Source organism: Phascolarctos cinereus, unplaced genomic scaffold (genome assembly GCF_003287225.1).
Source record: "Phascolarctos cinereus isolate Bilbo 61053 unplaced genomic scaffold, phaCin_HiC Scaffold_7;HRSCAF=346, whole genome shotgun sequence".
NCBI classification, from domain to species: Eukaryota; Metazoa; Chordata; class Mammalia; order Diprotodontia; family Phascolarctidae; genus Phascolarctos; species Phascolarctos cinereus.
Window position 1 is genome coordinate 34,026,294 of NW_027556180.1, and position 19,078 is coordinate 34,045,371.

The 19,078-nt window shown below is 40.4% G+C and overlaps 1 protein-coding gene across 2 annotated transcripts in view; it reads right to left on the reverse strand.

Moving 5' to 3' along the window:
• Positions 1-19,078, reverse strand: part of SPATA16 (spermatogenesis associated 16) — a 302,953-nt gene that overhangs the window by 258,209 nt on the left and 25,666 nt on the right. For both annotated transcript variants that reach the window (XM_020980514.1, XM_078147301.1), the window contains exon 2: positions 1,034-1,679. In XM_020980514.1, the coding sequence (XP_020836173.1) occupies positions 1,034-1,651 (618 nt within the window). In that variant the 5' untranslated portion in view covers positions 1,652-1,679. The remainder of the gene's footprint in view (positions 1-1,033; positions 1,680-19,078) is intronic.

Consider the following 19,078-nt stretch of genomic DNA (forward strand, 5'->3'; position numbering starts at 1 on the left):
TGTGTGTGTGTGTGTGTGTGTGTGTGTGTGCGCGTGCGCATAGCAAGAACATATGATTCTGCTGATAGATGGAACTCCTGGCTGAGGACGCTTCCTCTACCAATATAAGTTGACACTTTCTATGTAATTGAAAATCTGTGAGCATTGCCTGGGGCTCTGAGAGGAGAAGGTATTTGTGCAGAGTCACCAGTCCAGCAGGTGTGAGAGTGGGGGTCTGAAGCCACATCTTCCTGACTGGGAGACTAGCTCTCTATCTTTACACCTTGACTCTCCAAGCACTATATCAATAACAGCTGTTACTGTGGTGGTGGTTGTTTGATTAGCCTAGGCTTGTGATTTGATTGGTTTGGGGAGTTCCAAGTATGGAAATTCTATCCACTGGACCACAGATTTAGAACCAGAAGGAATGTTGGAGATCTTCAAGTCCACCTTCCTCATTCTACAGATGGGGAAACTGAGGCATAGAGAGGGTTTTTTTTTTTGTGATTTTCATGGGGTATCTGAAGCAGGATTCAAACTCAAGCCTTGGGACAGCTAGGTGGCACAGTGGATAGAGCACCAGCCCTGGATTCAGGAGGACCTGAGTTCAAATCCGGCCTGAGACACATAACACTTACTAGCTGTGTGACCTGGGGCAAGTCACTTAACCCCATTGCCTAGACAAAAAAAAAAAAACAAAACTCAAGCCTCCCCAGCTCCAAGTCCAGTAGCCACATACTCTAGAGTCTTAGAGAGTTGCCTTGGGGCACAGAGATTAAGTGATTTATCCTGTAGTGAGCATGGATCAGAGGGAGACATAAACCTGGGTCCTTCTAAATTTAGGGTGCCACCCTCCCTCTCACGGATCATCACGTTTGTCAATTTGCAGGTATACATAATTGGCTATATATGGATGATGTCCCTCACAGTCCTGGCAACATCAAACATCTTCCTTGGTTCATTGCAATGCCCTCAGAAGTACCACAGGCCATCCCAATCTCCTCCTCCCCATGCTGCCCTCCATCACCGATCTGCAGTTTCTTAATTTTCATACCTCAAGGGCTGTTCTGAACTGCCCGGCTGCAACGGCGTATTTCTTCTGCCTGTAGCAGGTGCTGGCATCCTTTAGGGCGACCTGGAGCCACTTGTCAATCTGGGGCAGAAAGCTGAAATGAGGCGCGTTCAGAGAGTCCACTATCTCGGCCGCCTGACAGGTGGCCGTGGAGCCGGTGGACACCAGTGACTCCACAAACTCGTAGGTGACGTCTTCCTCGTCGATGTAGACCAGCTTCATCTCCACATCCATTATGTTCTTCAGAGGGATGTGAGGCAGAGGCAAAGTCATCAGCTGGCTCTCCAGCTCGGCGACCCGGGCCTCTCTCTTCAGTGGGAGAGGCTTTTCCTCACTCTCCATCCTCCTCTTGAGCCCGGCTCTGTCCAGCTCGCTGCTCTGCTTTTCTTTCAAGGTCTTTGTCATCTTGACCCTCTCATTCCCCATCTCCCCCTGCTTCTCGAAGGGGCAGATTTTCTTCATTTCCTGGGGCATGTCCAGAGCATGGAGGGGGCTGGCCAGCGTCACAATTTTCTTGCTTATGTTCATCTTTGGAGCCAGCTGATCATGACAGGTTCTGTTCCCCGCATTCTCCAGACTCCTGTTGCTCCCCAAATCCATCAGATCTCCTGGATATTCCTATGGGCAACTGGGGGATGGGTGGGAAGGAAGAATTGTTAAAAACAGGTTAAAACTGGCCAACCATTTGAGTCGCTGACACAGTCTACCTAAGCCCACTGCTTTATTCACCATAGGTAATCACATTTAATTCAAACCTCTGGCTATAGCTTTTGCTGATTTATTCCTTTACCTAGGGCAGTATATGTTTCAATAATAATAAAAAAAAACCCTCAAGAAGTTCTTTTCAGAAATGCGCTTTAGAAAACGTCTTAAAAATAATCGTCCATAACCAAACAACAACATCTACTGTTCATTTGTATGGGGTGCAGAGATGTACCAAATGGGAAGGTCTTAGCCACATCCACTGAGGACAAAAAAGACAAGATATCCATCTTGGTCTTAATTTCCTCAAAAAGGCAGGTGGCCTAGAACTCATTATAAAATACCCCACTCACCTGCATAACAGGCTTTGGAGGAGAAAGGATTCTCTTAGCCGCAGCTGGTGCCGATGAAAGGCTTCCAGAAATGTGGGAAGCAGATTTTCCTCCCTCATTTTTCCATTAATAACGAAAATGTTAATTTTACAGACCTTTCAACACCGTTTTTCAGAACAGGCTCCCTTTTTTGTTTTATTTATTTATTAATTATCTCTAGGTGGAAGGAACACGACCTTCAACTTCGTGCTAGTGCTCAGGCACAAGCCCATACCAGTGGTTCAAGGTGCTAGAAATACGTAGAAACGCTGCGCTAGCCAGTACGCCATATGTAAGTGGAAACTGTAATGTCACACAGATAGGGAACACTGCCAGAAATCACAATTGTTTTTAAAATGAGAAAGGTCATTGCTAAGGACACAGGGTCATAGATCCAGAGATGGAAGGTATATCAGAAGGTCGTCTAGTGCAGTCCTCTTGTGGTATGGATGAAAGAGGTCCACTCACCCAAGATCGCCCAGGTAGTAAGTGTAGTGGGGGAGGATCTGAACTCATTTAGTTCAGCTCTTTTATTTTACAGATGAAAGACCTGAGGACCAGGGAAGCTAACAGACTTGCTCAGGATGGCCCAGGTAATGTCAGAAGGGGGATCTGAGTCCACCTGACTCCTCTTTCCACTGTAGGTTTAGGCGTATTTTCTCTGCTACTGCATTTGTTTCAGAATATATGACGATACTTTGGGGCCAATCAATCAACAACCACACATTAAGTACACGCTATGGGCCAGGTAATGTGCCAGGTGCTGGGGAGACGCTATGGCCCTCCTCTGTTAATCATTATTATTATGGTATTGGACAGCTTTTCAAAGCCCTTCCAGGAATCTCATTTGATTCTTACCACTATCTTATCCCCACCTGACAGATCAGAAGACTGGCCCAAAGAGTTCAAGTTATTGGACTGCACTGTCAGGGACTCATCACAGAGTTACTTCTAGGACAAAGGTTGTTGGATTCTTTGCCCAATGTTCTTTTTTATTAAAGCACACCAAAAGAAGAAGGAAAAGAACAGATGAGTGACATATCAACATTAGACAAAAGGTCGCTGTCTTTCTCTGGTGCATCGGTTTCTTCTCAGTTCCAAACCGGAGTTGGTGACCTTTAGAAAAGTGTCACGACTTAGAAAGCTGAGAGATCGGATGGCAAGAATTGAATCACTTGACCTAAGCTGAACCCTTACGTAGTCTTTAAATACTCAGAGTTGGAAATCTGAAGTCTGCTTAGGAAGACCCTTTACAAAAAGCCAGAACTTCTACAAAGGAGGGCTTCTTAGGATCCAGTCCAACCCAACCCAACCAGCATTTACTAAACACACACTAAGTGCCAGGCATAAAGGCAAAAGGAAAAACCATTCTTGCCCTCCAAGACTCTAGACATTTTCATGTAGTGAAGCCATTCCAGCCAATGTCTATTTTCATTTATTCAACACTCATCTGTTAAGTGCCTAGTGTGTGGTGGGCATTAAATGAGATTAAATGAGAAATAAAGACATCTCTGTCTTCAAGGAGTTTACATTCTACTGATGGGAGACATATACACATATTAAAATATGAGAGCTACAAAGTAAACACAAGGTAAAACAGAGTGGAGCCCCTGAGTCAGAGAAATGCCCTTGTATAGGAGATGACATGTGGGTTGAGCTTGGAAGGAAACAGAGGTGAGGAGGGAGCATGCCAGGCACAAGGGTCAGCCTGTGCGGCAGCATAAGAGGTAGGAAAGGAAAGGAACCATCTGGCCAGAATGCATAGTATGTGAAGGAAAGCGATGAACAATACATCTGGGAATATCTTCCTTCTCTCCCTTTAACTAAAGCTATTGGAAGAATGGTGGGGTCAAATGTGGATGTGCGTAGCCTGGATGTGTGTGGTTCTCTGACCATAACTAAAACAGACGTATCCTTAACAGAAGTACAAAGTTCCAGAAATTCGAATGGCTAGTTTTGCTATGATTTTTAAGACTTTTTTTTATCACTTTTTTCATTTTTATTAAGATATTATAGTTATTTGTTATTATAGTTGTTCAGTTGTTTCAGTCATGTCCAACTCTGTGACCCCATTTGAGGTTTTCTTGGTAGACCTTAGAGTGGTTTACCATTTCTTTCTCCAACTCATTTTACAGATGAAGAAAATGATTGCCTCATAGGGTCAAGTGACTTGCCCAGGGTCACACAGATGAGTCTTCCTGATTCGGGGCCTGGTGCTTTACCCACTGTACCACATAGCTGTCCATGTTATTATATCACATATGATTATTGTATTGAATATAATATATATTGTAATATGGAATGTAATATTTATTTTGTAATTTATCACAATCACAAGCATTTTAATGTACAAAGAACAAAAAAGCATGACTTTATATGAAACCATGAAATTCTGTTCCATAGTTTATCTTCAAAAACATGTTAAATTTAACAAGGTAGTAAAAAGTTTGCCTTATTTTTGGCCCCTCCTGAACTTCTTCATTTTTTGAACCGTTCTTTAATGTTTTCTTGATGTTCTTTCCTTTTGTTTGTATTTCTATCACCACCCATCAGCTCCACTTTGTCCTGCTATTATTCTGATGTTATTTGTAGAAAAAGAAATTTTCATTGACTTGCATTATTCAAAATAATTGGAATTGTATTACTCTGAAAAAAAATCCCCAAGTATTATAACATCTTCATGCTTGGGGCATGCTGAGTATCACAGTACTTTCATAATAAGAGGAGGTATAGAATTCACATATCACCCTAATAAGGTTTTGCTTTGGACACAGCTATTTTTCTATTCATCTTCACATTTTCTTATAAACCTTCTTTCATCCCCTGAATTCTGCTCACCTTTAAGACCTCAGAAGTTGGGTCTGGACTTGGTGAGGGATCAATTGTTACAGCTGTCAACACAACATGTAGCTCCTGTTCAGTGACGTACTCCACTGTGGTCCATTTTTTTTTTAAATAAAACCTGCACCCTTGGTAATCCTCTTTCTAAAATCTCTCTTCCACCTTCCACGAGACTGAGATCAAAATGTGGACTAAGATGATGACATGCTGCTGGCAGAGATGCAGAGATAAATATGACAGCTCGTGGTCCAAGGAGACCTCACAATTCTATAAATGTGAATTTTTAGGTAACATGCACCAAATTTATCCTCTTCTTTGTACATTACATTACATTGCAACAAAAAGGCTATGTATTGGGGTCCAGAATGTCAGAGATAGAGCTGGAAGTGACCTTGGAAGTCTGATCCAATTTTCCTATTTTTACATAGGAGTAAACTGAGGACTTGAGAGCTTAAGTAATTTGTGGGCACTTAGGTGTAACAGGGAATGGAGTGTTGAATTGGGAGTGAGAGAAAGGGAGGTTAAATCCCATCTTAGGCACTTACTAGCTGTGTAACCCTAAGCATGTCACTTAGCCTCACTTTTTCATCTATAAAATGGGCATGATAATAGCACCAACCTTTCAGGATGTTGTGCAAATCAAATGATGTAAAGAGCTTTGCAAACCTTAAAGAGCTGGATAAATGCTAGCTGTTATATAAATGGCAGTTATTTTCCAAGGTCACATGGATGGTGGATGGTAGAACTGAGAACTGAACCCAAGTGTTCTGCCTCCAAATAAAGGACACTTATTCCAAAGAAGCAAACCTTTTTCATAGTTCTATATTATGATTTGGGGTATGGAACACACAGCTCTCAGAATTTACCCAGAAATAAAAATGACCAGTAACACATTGCAAAAGCACATAAAAGAAATTGGTTAACAGTAGACCTTTTAAAGGTCTCTTCTGGATTTTCCAGTTGGCTTATATATTGCCTCCCCCACGTGCACACAGTGAAGAGATGTTGCTTCTCCTTGCCAGGGCCTCTACGTGCATCCCTGATCCTACCCTTTCTCCCTTTCCCCAGCAGATTGCCTCCATTATCATTTTCACTCTCTTGAATTTTTAGTCTCTAGCTATCTACAGACTCCTTTCCTATTTCTTAAAAACACTAAAAAATTTACCGTCTGAAAAAATCCTCAGTAGATCCTCATCACCCCTGGTAACTATCACCCTGTATCTCCTTCCCTTCACAGCTAAAGACATTGAAAAAAATGTCTAATTGGGGTGCTTCCACTTCTTTCTCCTCCTCCTTCTTCCTCCTCTTCCTTCTTCTTATTCCTCCTTCCCCTTTTTTCCTTCGGAAAGCTAAGAAAGGTGTGAACTTGCCACTATGTAAATTTTTTTTTACATTTTTATTTTCAGTTCCAAATTCACCCCTCCCCTCTAGCTCCTTTCCCATCCATTGAAAGGGCAAGCAATATATTCATTATACATGTGAAGTTACGAAAAACATATTCCCATAATAGCCATGCATGTTGAAAAAAAAGCAATGGAAAAAAGTTTAAAAAGTATGCTTCATTTTGTACTCAGAGTTCATTCCCCCTCGCTTCTAAAGCCTCTAAAATATGGCTTCCAATGTCACCATTCAACTGACAACAGTCTCCAAAATCACCAGTGATCTTTTTTTTGGTTTGCTTTTTTGTGAGGCAGTTGGGGTTAAGTGACTTGCCCAGGGTCACACAGCTAGTAAGTGTCATTGTGTCTGAGGCCAGATTTGAACTTAGGTCCTCTTGACTCCAAGGCTAGAGCTCTATCCATTGAGCCACCTAGCTGCCCCTCTAATGATCTTTTAACTGGTGAATCTAATGGCTTTTTTGGCAATACTCATCCTTCCTGACCTCTCTGTAGCACTGACACTGTGGGTCACCTTTTCCTGCTGGGTCCTCTTTCCTCTCGAGGTCTTTATTACATAGCTTTCTCTTCTTTCTCCTCCTATCTGTGTGTCTTCACTTTCTTTGTCCCCTTTGTGAAATCTTTATCCGTATCATTCCCACTGACTGTGAGGGTCCTCCAAGGCTCTTCCTGGGCCTCTTCTCTTAACTCTGTATGCTGGGTAATCTTATCAGCTCCCCTGGTTTCACTCAGCTCTATGAAAATGATTCCCATATCTATATATCCATCCCCAGTCTCTCTCCTGATCAATAGTCCTGTTCTGCTGACTGCCTGTTGTTCCAGATGGCACATGGTTACTTCAAACTCAACATGTCCAAAACAAAATGTATTCATTATCTTTCCCCTTAAACCTACCCCTCCCCTCAAATTCTGTATCACTGCTGAGAATACCACCATCCTTCCAGACACCCAGGCTCCCACCCTTTGCTCCTCAATCTGATTGTATATCTCCTTATTCCAAATGTCTAATCAGTTGCCAAATCTTGTTATTTCTACTTCACAAATATCTGCTATATTTCCCCTTCTCTCTCCTCAAACAGCCAGAACCCTAGTTCTAGTCTCGATTACCCTTCACCTGGAATATTACAACAGCCTCCTCATTGGTCACCCTACCTGAAGTATCCTTACACACAGTTGTTTACCAAAGTAATTTTCCTAAAACAAACATGTTGCCCACCTCCTCCATAAACCACAATGGCTTCCTATTCCTTCCAGCGTCAAACATAAAGTCCACTGCCATTCAAAGCCCTTCACAATCGGACTCCCTCTTACCTTTCTGGTCTTCTTACACTTTTCCTCCTTGCTATACACTCTCTATGGAGCAGCCATACTGGCCTATTTGCTTTCTCTTCTTTCTTTCTTGCTTCAAATCTTCTCAATTATTCTCCCTTTTCAGAATCACTGGCTTCCTTCAAGACCCAGCCTGAATGCCACCTTCAGCGGAGGTCTTTCCCACCCTTCCACCTCCCTCCCCCCCCGAGACATCAGTACCTTACAATATAAGGCAGGAGGATTTTACCCTGGGTCTGGGAACTAGATTGGAAAATAAATCACACCTTTATATTCACTAACTTCTCACTGAAATTTAGCATTTCCTTTAATTATTAAAAAAAAAAAAAGACTGTCATTCTGATAAGAGGTCTGTTAATGTCAGCAGACTATATAAAGGGAGGTTAAGAGCCTCTGTTCTAAGGTTATCTTGTATCCATTCTGCATAGATCTTATATTTATTTATTTATTTATATACATACATACATACACACACACACACACACACACACACACACATACATACATACATATATATCTATATATATCTCCCAAATCTCCTGATTGGTGACTAGTTCTCCAGGAAAGCCATAAGGGTGCTTCACCTCACTCCCTGCTCTATAGGCCTACCAACAGCCTTGCTGCCCGTGCCTATCCTGTACTCCTCTCATCCCTCTCAATTCGGGCATCATTCCTGGACAGGTGTATGGATCTTCTCCCACAGTGATGGGGAAAAAAGGAAATAAACAAAAGAGAAACGAGGCCATCAGTGAATGAAGCAGTAACAAAATACACAGAAGACAGCAGAAGTGTGTGCAGAAGGGATCTGAATTTCAAACAAACAGGACCATTTGTTCCTTGTGTTAAATTTAATATACACTTGAAAAACAATAAGCAAATTTTCACAATAGAAGTTGACAGTTTCATTTATAATAATCCTCTTTCTTCTTTGTCTATTGAAATACTGATGCTTAAGCTTTTAATAACTATTTTAAATGAAAAATCAATATTTTAAAAAAATTGTATAAAATGCAAAAAAAGAAACAGAGAGGGAGAGGAGAGAGAGAGAGAGAGAGAGAGAGAGAGAGAGAGAGAGAGAGAGAGTGCGAGAGAGAGAGAGCTGAATGAAAACATGTACAATGGTTTTCATTTCAAATTTATCCTCTTTTCTTTTTGTCTAAATAAATGCCAGCAAGAGCTGATAGTACTCAGAAACTCACTTCAAGGTAGAAGAATTATTTCTTTGTCTTAACTCTTCAAGCTTACATACTGAACATAATGTTATTGTAGTCTTTTACCATAAGGCGTTTCTGATGTAAAATTACAGAATATAAACAAAAGTGACCAAATGTGACCTATATCTGGGAAAGTGGAACTTAAAACATCTTGGGCATTTCACTTTCTAGCCAGGGGCAAGGCCCACTATATCCTTCAACATTTCCAATGAACCCAGCATCGATTCAATTTCAGACGCTTTTTTTTTTCTTTTTTTGGTTAAACCATCAATTTGATTAACCCAACATTAGTCAGTGCTACTGAGACATGCTCTGACTCCACTGAGGTCAACTTTAATCATCACCTCAATTTAAAAAAAATACTTTTAGGGAAAAGCCACTAAAAAATAATTATCTTTATCAAATAAGTCTTTTGCTCATAGGGGCCTGCAAAAATGCCCAGTCTTTGGTTTAGAAGGCCATATTGTGAATTTGGTTTCTTCTTAGAAATATACCATAAAACCCCAAAACTTTTGCAGATATCAAAAGAGCAGATTTCTTAAAAGCCCCAAAAACTTTAATGGAGAAAGGCACAGGAGGAGAGCAGGTGATGATTTCCATCATTTTCAGGGGGCAACCTTTTAAATGTACTTAGTGCACTTTCAAGAAAGGGTTTGTTTGCCTTGTTCAGCCAAGCTCTGGGCCCCTCTGGGTTGGGGGAGGGGGAAGAAGCAGATGTCAGGGCTTTGCAACTAGAAAGATACAAGGGTTTTCATGGCGGCTCAATGGAGAAAGCCAGTTTACTTATTGGACTTGCTGTTGAAACAGGCTGCTCAAATATGGATAGACAGTTGGAGGAGAAGAGAGAGACCATTTTAAATGTACTGTAGGAGAAATGCAACATTACAGTTGCTATGGTTTTCATTCCTTAAAAAAAAAGAAGAAAAATCTAATTTTAACCTGCTGTTGAATTCCTGTAGCTATGGGAGACATTCCTTTGGAGAAACTTCCTCCTTGTTAGGGTTGAGCAGTGCCAGGTGCACCTGGCTTTGTGTGAAGGGACCGGTGTGGTTCAGTTTTTTTTCATAAATGTCCATGTGGGCTTGTACCTCCTTGTCAAGGAAGACAACTGGGTTATAATTACACCATCCTCTTAACTCGTGATGTGTGCTAAGACATGCATAGAAGGATCTTACCAAAGCTCTCCTGCCAAGATGGTTGATCAACATGATCCACATGCATTTTTAAAAAATCTGCTCTGAGAGGCAGAACAGAGAGAGGACCAGCCCTGGGGCTGAGTGGACATGGGTCAAGTCCTATCTCTGGCACATACCAGTTGTGTGACCGTGGGCAAGTCATTAAACTTCTTAATGCCTTCAGACAATACTCTAAGACTCTGAGTTATGGGTAGGTTGCTGAGCAGCACTGGAAGATGGGGTAACACACCAGGAGTTTCCTATTCTGATGCCTCCCCAAGAAGAACCTGTAACTACTATGCATCTAATCTTGCTGCCTTTTTAAAGAGTATGCCATTTTTCAGGAGTTCTTCATATGGGGTTTGGGGATGTAGACTTTTTTTTTTGATAATTGTATTTCAGTATAATTGGCTTTCTTTGTAATGCTTCACAAATCTTAAAGCACTATGTAAATACTAGCTTATTGTTGATGTTCTTCCTTTATTTTTGAAGGGGTCCAATAACAGGATGGGGTGATGTCTTGACTTGTGAGTGAATTGGATTTAAGAGAAGCAAAGTGATCAGCCTCACTCCCTCTTCCAGAGTCAGTGAAGTCCAGTGGCATGACAAAAGACTGGTGATGGCCTGAGAGTAGATGACCTTGGCATCTTTGATGTCTGACCAAGCTCTAAGTGCTCCATAGCATCTACTTAATCACCTCCGTGGCTGTTGGAATAAATTGTTCTCACCTGTGCATTTCACCAGGGGAAAGTCTTCACATGCTTGGAGTAGAAACCACCCAAACTCATTGATGTGTTTGAGACCTGTTGGATATCCTCAACCTAGTTTAGCCCATCTGCCAGACAGTTTTACCGGAACTTGGATGCTATGCAAGCTATAGCTTCTTGGAGCCTCAGGTGAGAATTGAGTGCCAGGTGGACTCCAAAAGTGAATGGGCATCCTCAAAAAGGGATTGGCAAGTCCTCACACCAGAGGTCCTCCCTGACCACCCCGTACACTAGCTATTATACTAGCTATTAGCTTTGTAATCCCATGAGGTTTATTTTATGTATTTAAAAACAGTATTCTGAGAAGGGGTTCATAGACTTCCCCACCCTACCAAGGGGGTCTAAGACACAAAAAGATTAAGAATCACTGTTTTAAAGGGTGTGTTGTCCTTTGAAAGGGTATGGATATCCCCCACCCCCTGGGGAAAAAAAAAGCAAAACAAAAGCAAAAATTGTAGTCTTGGACTGATGTAAGAGAAGCATAGCTTTGAGGAATGATGATGAGAGAGCCCCCTTTGTACTCTACCCTGGTCAGAGCACACTTGGAGTATTATGTTCAGTTCTGGGTACTTTGGACAGTACCCCAAAGTGAGTAGCCAGGATGGAGAAGGATCTCAAGTTTGTGACCTATGAGAACCAACTGAAGGAATCAGGGATGCTTAGCCTGGAGAAGGAAAGGGTGTGGTGGGGAGTGGCACAATTGTATAGGCAACACAATCTGAGGCAACGGGGTGTGTACAGCACAAACTGAGGGTGGGAATAACCTTTATCAAGTACCTACTACGTGCCAGCCACTGTGTTAAGCACTCTTCAAATATTTCATTTGATCCTCATAACAAACCCTGTGAGGTAGGTGCTGTTATCATCTTCATTTTACAGTTGAGGAAACTGAGGCAAACAGGGTTAAGTGACTTGCCTAGGGACACACAGCTGGTAAGATGGTGGATTTGGACTTGATCTTCCTGACTCAAGGTTCACCATTCTATCTACGCTCCAGCAGCTGTCTCAGGTAGGAGATCGTCTGCCCTCTGCCCTAGTCACACCACCTTACTTTAGGAAGGATAATAAGCTGGAAAGTATCTGAAAGAAAACACTGGATGATGAAGATTCATGTCATGTGAGTACAGTTGAAGGAAGTAGAGATGGCTGGCCTAGAGAAGAAGGTGGGGTGTGAGAGCTGAAGGAGAAGGGACAATGCAGCTGTATTCAGGTATTTTAAGGATTTTTTGGGAAAGAGCAATTGGTTTGTTCCTAAAGAGGGTAGACCTATCATCAATGGGTGGAAGTCATAAAAAGCCAGATTTAAATTCAATATCAAGAAGATTTCCTAATAATTAGAGCCATGTCTCCCCATTTGGGGAGGGAGGGAGTTCTTCCTCACTGGAGGAGGGACAACTGTTGGTTGTGTGTTGCGGTGGAGGTTCTATTTCTAGAGGGTTTCATGTGCCTTCCAACTTTGGAATTCTCTGATTCTGGCATTAGTTTGCTTTGAAATAGCGACAATGAAGATTTTCACCTACTGGTTAATGTATGCTAAGCAAACTTAGTTGAGAAAAGGCATGGGATCTTAACAACTGTGTGGCAGGATCTTTAATCAGATTTCAGTTATAATTATGACAGTATTCTACCATAAATGCTATTAATTCCATGGGAGCTATGGATGTGGTCATTAAATTTTGACAGGGATGGGCAGCATATCTGTCCAACCAAAGGACATGATGTCAGTTGCTGGCTACTTGCTAGCATTGGACCACACTGTCACAGTTAGGAGCCCATCGCTACAGTTGTACCTGGAAAGAGCATATCATTGTTGTGAATTGTGATTAGCAGAGAAAGACTCAGAAAAATGTCTTCTAAGCTCTCAAACTGCTGGTTTTTTTTTCTTTCAATAGGCAATGCAATCATTCCCACAGACCTCCAAGAAACAAAATTCTGTTCTATTCCACAATTGAACTAGAATTCAAAATCCTGTTTGTTTCACCACATTCCAGAAATTCAGATGATGCCCCAACAAGCCAACAACGTCAGCAACCCAAATGAAAGCAAACAGCTTACAAAAATCAGCTTTTAAATTTTTTTGCTAATGATTCTGGTAACTTAAGCTCAAAATTGAAGCACACGGCTTTCGTTTGCCATTTAAATACTTTACTCTTCTGAATCAGATAAAAATAACAATATTTACTAAGGGCCAGGATCTCTTATTTTAGTGTTTGCTGGAGATGATGGAGATATTACAAACTGAACCCAATTCAGCAAACATTTAGCACTATTATGTGCCAGGCTTTGGGATAGAAAACCTAAAATGAGACAGTCCCTACACTCAACAAGTTTGCATTGTACTGAGTGGATGCAATGATTAATCAATTTTTTGATAAGCATTTATCAAGCATTAGCTATGTGGTAGCCACTGTGCTAGGGAAACATGAAACAGTCCCTGCCCTCACAGAACTTACATTCTATTAGGAGAAGCAATAGAATATATGTAGCCATGTATAAAATATATTTAAAAATCACTACAAGGTAATTTTGAGGAAGGAAGCACTAGCAGCTGGGGGGGGATCAGAAAAGGCTTCAAATATAGCTAACATGGAAATTTGTTTTGCATGATTTCAAATGTATAATTGATATCATATTGCTTGCCTTCTCAGTGGGTATGGGAGGAGTGGGAGGGAGGAAGAGAATTTGGAAGTCAAAATTTGAAAAGAAAAGAATGTTAAAAATGAATAATAAATAAAAAATTGAATCCAAGAAAAAGCTTCAAGTAGGGGGTGTTGCTTGAACAGAATAAAAATTACAGACATATGTGTACTAAGGTAATGAAGGGGCTAACAACCATGGGGAAAATAATTTAGGGTTTTAGCTTATTCTAGTAGTCAAGTTGATGACTGACATAAAGTATGGGTTATCCATGGGGGGTGGGGACGTTCTAATCTTCATAAAGTGACTATGGTATAAATTGACAGCTTTACAAGTGTGGTCTCTGCTGATACAGCAAGGGTGTCCTTCACGAACGTGTCTTCTAAAACCCTTCATCAAATATGATTGCTGAAACAATAATTTCTGTGCTTTGGCAAGTGACAGAAGAGGAAGTATGGTGTCAGTGTTCTTCTGAGACCTCCAGCCACATTTCTTTCATCAACATAAAGGCAACAGGCCTGCCAAATTCACGTGCATCTTGAGGAAAAGTTCAAATCTTGCTCTGAATTTTTGAAAAAAAAGCTCTTTTCCACCTACTGAAAGCTGGCCCAAGTTTCTATTTACTTAAGGAGTTCTGATTTGTGGAGGTATGGAGAAAAATACTGATTTCTCTTTTTGCTGAGAATTCCACTCTGGTCCAGTACACAAACATAATTCCCTCTTCTATTGATATGGCTCTTAATTCCAAGAACTTCAACTTCCTTTACAAATACTGTTTAACTCACAACCTACAAGATCAGTAGTTATTTCTATCCCCATTTTCCAAACGAGAAAACAAGTATAATGTGATTAGATGCTTTGCTTGCAGAGAACTGCACAACTCATCTGGGAGAAAAAGGTCTACAGCACCTATCTTGTGACTCATCCTTAACTATACTGCTCACTGGGCCTTCACAGATAATACCTCAGAGGAAAAAAAAAAGGTTTTAAATTTAAAACTAGTTGAGGAGGGAGAGAGGGTACACTGATTGTTTTTTGCTTGATGTTAGATATGTATCTTGTCATTCATCTGGAGTAGGTACTGTAAAATATTTTCTCTCTCTGAGGGAACTTGAATTCCCCCAGTCATGCTCCTAATCATGGATATTAATAATTATAATATTAATAGCTAACATTTATATAGTGCTTACTATGTGCCAGGCTTTGTGCTAAGCGGTGTACAAGTTCATATGAACCTTTTGACACTCCCGGGAAATAGGTACTATTATTATCTCTATTTTACAGATGAGGAAACTGAGGCAAACAGAGGTTAAGTGACTTGGCTACTAGGGTCACACAGTTAGTAAGTGTCCAAGGCAGGCTTTGAACTCAAGTCTTCTTGAGTCCAAGTCTAGCATTCTGTCTACTACATCACCTAGCTGCCTATTATGAAGAGTAAAAATCATGGTTAATTTGAGTGATCTCATCCAAGTGGCCTCAGAGACATATGAAAAAAAAACTGTGGTGGGTCTGCCAAGCTTCTAGACATTTGGAAGTTATAGATGTAGGTATGGAGCCCCATTCTGCCATGGGTGTCTGGGAAAGAAAGAGAAAGGGATGGTAGACCCCATGGACTTACTTCATATTGGGGATGGAGACCTAAATTAACAGTGATGGAGGCATCATAGACCTCTAGGGGAGAACTTCAAATAGACAGATATTGTGCTTTTATAGGAGCTCTATTCTGTACACTATTTGTCCTTTTCTTAACTGTAAAAAACAAAAAACAAAAAGAAAAAAGAAAAAAAAAACAACTTGTTCATTCCCTAAGCCTTGTGCACTTCTTGCTTGAAAGGGGAACTGGGTACCATATCAAATGGTGTCAAATAATATAATTTTTTTCTATAAGTCCCACCCATCAAACAAGAAGTCTGCTCTGTGGGTACTCCAAAGTGTACTCAGGATTTTGTCATTATTTGAGAGTTTATGATTTAAAGGTTCCAACAGGAGTCTCACTGTTGTTACTTTGTGTTCTGTGAATTCCTCTAGAAGTGATCTAAGATATCACCTAGTCTAATACCTTCATTTCATATCTAAAGAAATTGTGGCCAGAGACACAAAGTTCCTGGTCTTAAGTGACACCAAGTAGTTAAGTATAAGAACTGGGATTCAAATGCTGTTCTGATTTCAGGTCTAGTACTCTTTCCACTAAAACAGTTGGTGCTTCATAAGTGTCTGCTGAGTCAAAATGATAGGTATGCCAGATTATTGATTTTTCATGTTTTCAATTATGCTTGCTTCTCCAAACCTTCAATGACATTAGAATGTTCTTCCTGTTGGCTGTTACTACATAGCAACAAGGAATAAAAATCTCTAATGTAACAGAATAATAGTTAACTGATATTAGAACTTCAGTTGCCAACTAAATGAAGGTTTTGCAGGTCTTTTTTTCTTTGTCTCTGTTTACTTAAAGTCAGAATGGTACAAGACTAGAATTATATCTCTCTTTGCACTAAATAATGCTCTTCTACGGGCACAGTTTTTAGGCACAGAAGTCACTGGCATCACCTAGGGGGTGGAGCCAAGACGGCAGAATGAAAGCAGGGACTCACCTGGGCTCTCCCCCAAATCTCTTCAAATACCTCTAAAAAGTGACTCTGAACATATTCTAGAGTGGTGGAATCTACAAAGACATAGAGTGAGGCAGATTTCCAGCCCAAGACAACCTGGAAGGTCACCAGGAAAGGTCTGCTGCACTGGCTGGAGAGAGGAGTGTGCAGCAGTGGTGGGTTCCAGTCTTCTCAGCCCACAGATGCCAGAGACAACTTAGAAGGTCAGTAGAAGGGGTCTGTCAGAATTGGGTGGGAGGGAAGCACAGTCCAGTACAGGGTTCTAGGGCTTGCCAATATAGGTCCTGCACCAGCAAACCAAGAATAAGCCTTGGGATTGACTGAATCAGCAGCAGTAGTGGCAGCAGAAGCTCTGCTCCTGGAGCTATTAGCCCACAGACTGAATATTTTCTGAGAGCCAAGATGGTGGTATAAGCAGTAAGTAGCTCTCACCCTCCCTTATAGACCTTGATAAAAACCAAAGAATATTGCCCCAGGAAAAATCCTGGAATAGTGGAGTCAGCAGAAAGACTAGATACAGCAGTCTTTTAGCTTGTGAAGCTAGAGGGAAGAATGGGAAAGGTACCTCTTGCTGTGGCTGATGGGGACCAGTACAGGAAGGGAGGCATCCCAGCAAGTCAGTGTCAAGCCCCACCTCAGCAAACCGGTAACTAGGCCCCTAACCCCCAGCACAAAATACCTGGGACAGAGCTCCCTGTGGCCCAGAAGCACAGAGCAACTTTAAAAGCCAGAAAAAAGGCAAACAACATGAGCAAGAAGCAACATAGAAAAACAATGACTAAAGAAAAGTATCTTGGTGACAGGAAAGATCAAAACACAAATTCAGAAGAATATAGCATTGTCGATATACCCACATCTGAAACAATTAATTCCAATACTATATAAACTATTTGGGAAAATAGGCAAAGAAGGAGTCTTACCAAATTATTTTTATGATACAAATATGGTGCTGACACCTAAACTAGAGTTAAAACAGAGAAAGAAAATTATGGACCAATTTCCCTAATGAATATAGATGCAAAAATTTTAAATAAAACCCTGGCAAAAAGATAAGAATAACACACCATGACCAGATAGGATTTATGCCAGGAAGGCAGGGCTGGTTCAATATTAGGAAAACTATCAGCATCATTGATAATCTCAACACCCAAACTCATAGAAACCACATGAGTATCTCAATAGATGGAGAAAAAGCTTTTGACAAAATACAACCCCCATTCCTATTATAAATACTAGAGTCTTCCTTAAAATAATAAATAACATCTACCTAAAACCTTCAGCAAGCATCATATGTAATAAGGACAAGCTGGAAGCATTTCCAATAAGATCAGGGGTGAAACAAGGATGTCCCTTATCACCACTGTTGTTCAGTATGGTCCTAGAAACATTAGCTTTAGCAATAAGAGAAGAAAAAGAAATTAAAAACATTACAACAGTCAAAGAAGAAACAAAGCTATCACTCTTTGCAGATGATATGATGATATACGTGGACAATCCTAGAAAATCAAGTAAAAAACTACTTGAAATAATAAACAAGTTCAGCAAAGTTGCAGGATATAAAATAAACCCACATAAATCGTCAGCATTTCTATATGTCACCAACAAAGACCAAAGCAAAAGACAGAGAAATTCCATTTAAACTTACCATAGACATTATAAAATATTTAAGATCTACCTGCCAAGACAAACCCAGGAACTATATGAACACAACTGCAAAACACTTTTCACACAAATAAAGTCAGATCTAAATAATTGGAAAAATATCAGTTGCTCATGGGTAGGCTGAGCTAATACAATAAAAATGACAATTCTACCTAAATTAATTTACTAATTCAGTGCATACCAATCAAACTACCCAAAAATTATTTTATAGAACTAGAAAAAATAATAACAAGATGCATCTGGAAGGACAAAAGGTCCAGAATATCAAGGGAATTAATAAAAAGAAATGCTAGGGAACGTGGCCTAGCCATAACAGATCTTAAATTGTATTATAAAGCAACAATCATCAAAACTAGTTGGTACTGGCTAAGAAATAGAATGGTGAATCAGTCGAGTAGGTTAGGTATGCGATACACAGTAGTCAAAGACTATAGTAATCTACTGTTTGATAAACCCAAAGACCCCAGCTTCTGGGATAAGAACTCACTATTTGACAAAAACTACTGGGAAAACTGGAAAACAGTATAGCAGAAACTAGGCATACACCAACATCTTACACGATATACCAAGATAAAGTCAAAATGGGCACACAATTCAGACATAAAGACTGATACTATAAGCAAACTGGGAGAGCAAGGAATAGTTTACCTGTCAGATTTATGGAGAACAGAAGAATTTATGACCAAACAATAGATAGAGAACATTATGAAATGCAAAATGGATACTTTTGATTACACTAAATTGAAAAGTTTTTGCACAAACAAAGCCAATGCAACCAAGATTAGGAGGGAAGCAGAAAACTGGGAAACAATTTTTATAAACAGCGTCTCTGATTAAGGCCTCATTTCCAATAGAGAACTGAGTCAAATTTATAAGAATACAAGTCATTCCCCAATTGAGAAATGGTCTAAGGATATAAACAGGCAGTTTTCAGATGAAGAAATTAAAGCTATCTATAGTCATATGAAAAAAACGCCCTAAATCACTATTGATTAGAGAAATGCAAATCAAAACAAAACAAATCAAAACAACTCTGAGGTACCACATCACACCTATCAGATTGGCTAACATGACAAAATAGGAAATTTATAAATGTTGGAGAAGATGTGGGAAAATTGAGGGGATGCTGATTGATTGGGAAATGGCTGAACAAGTTGTGGCATGTGAATGTAATGAAATACTATTGTGCTGTAAGAAATGATGAACAGGCTGACTTCAGGAAAAACCTGGAAAGACTGATGCTGAGTAAAGGAGCAGAACCAGGAGAATGTTGAACACAGTAACAGCCTCGGTGTGGGATGACTAACTTTGATAGACTTAGCT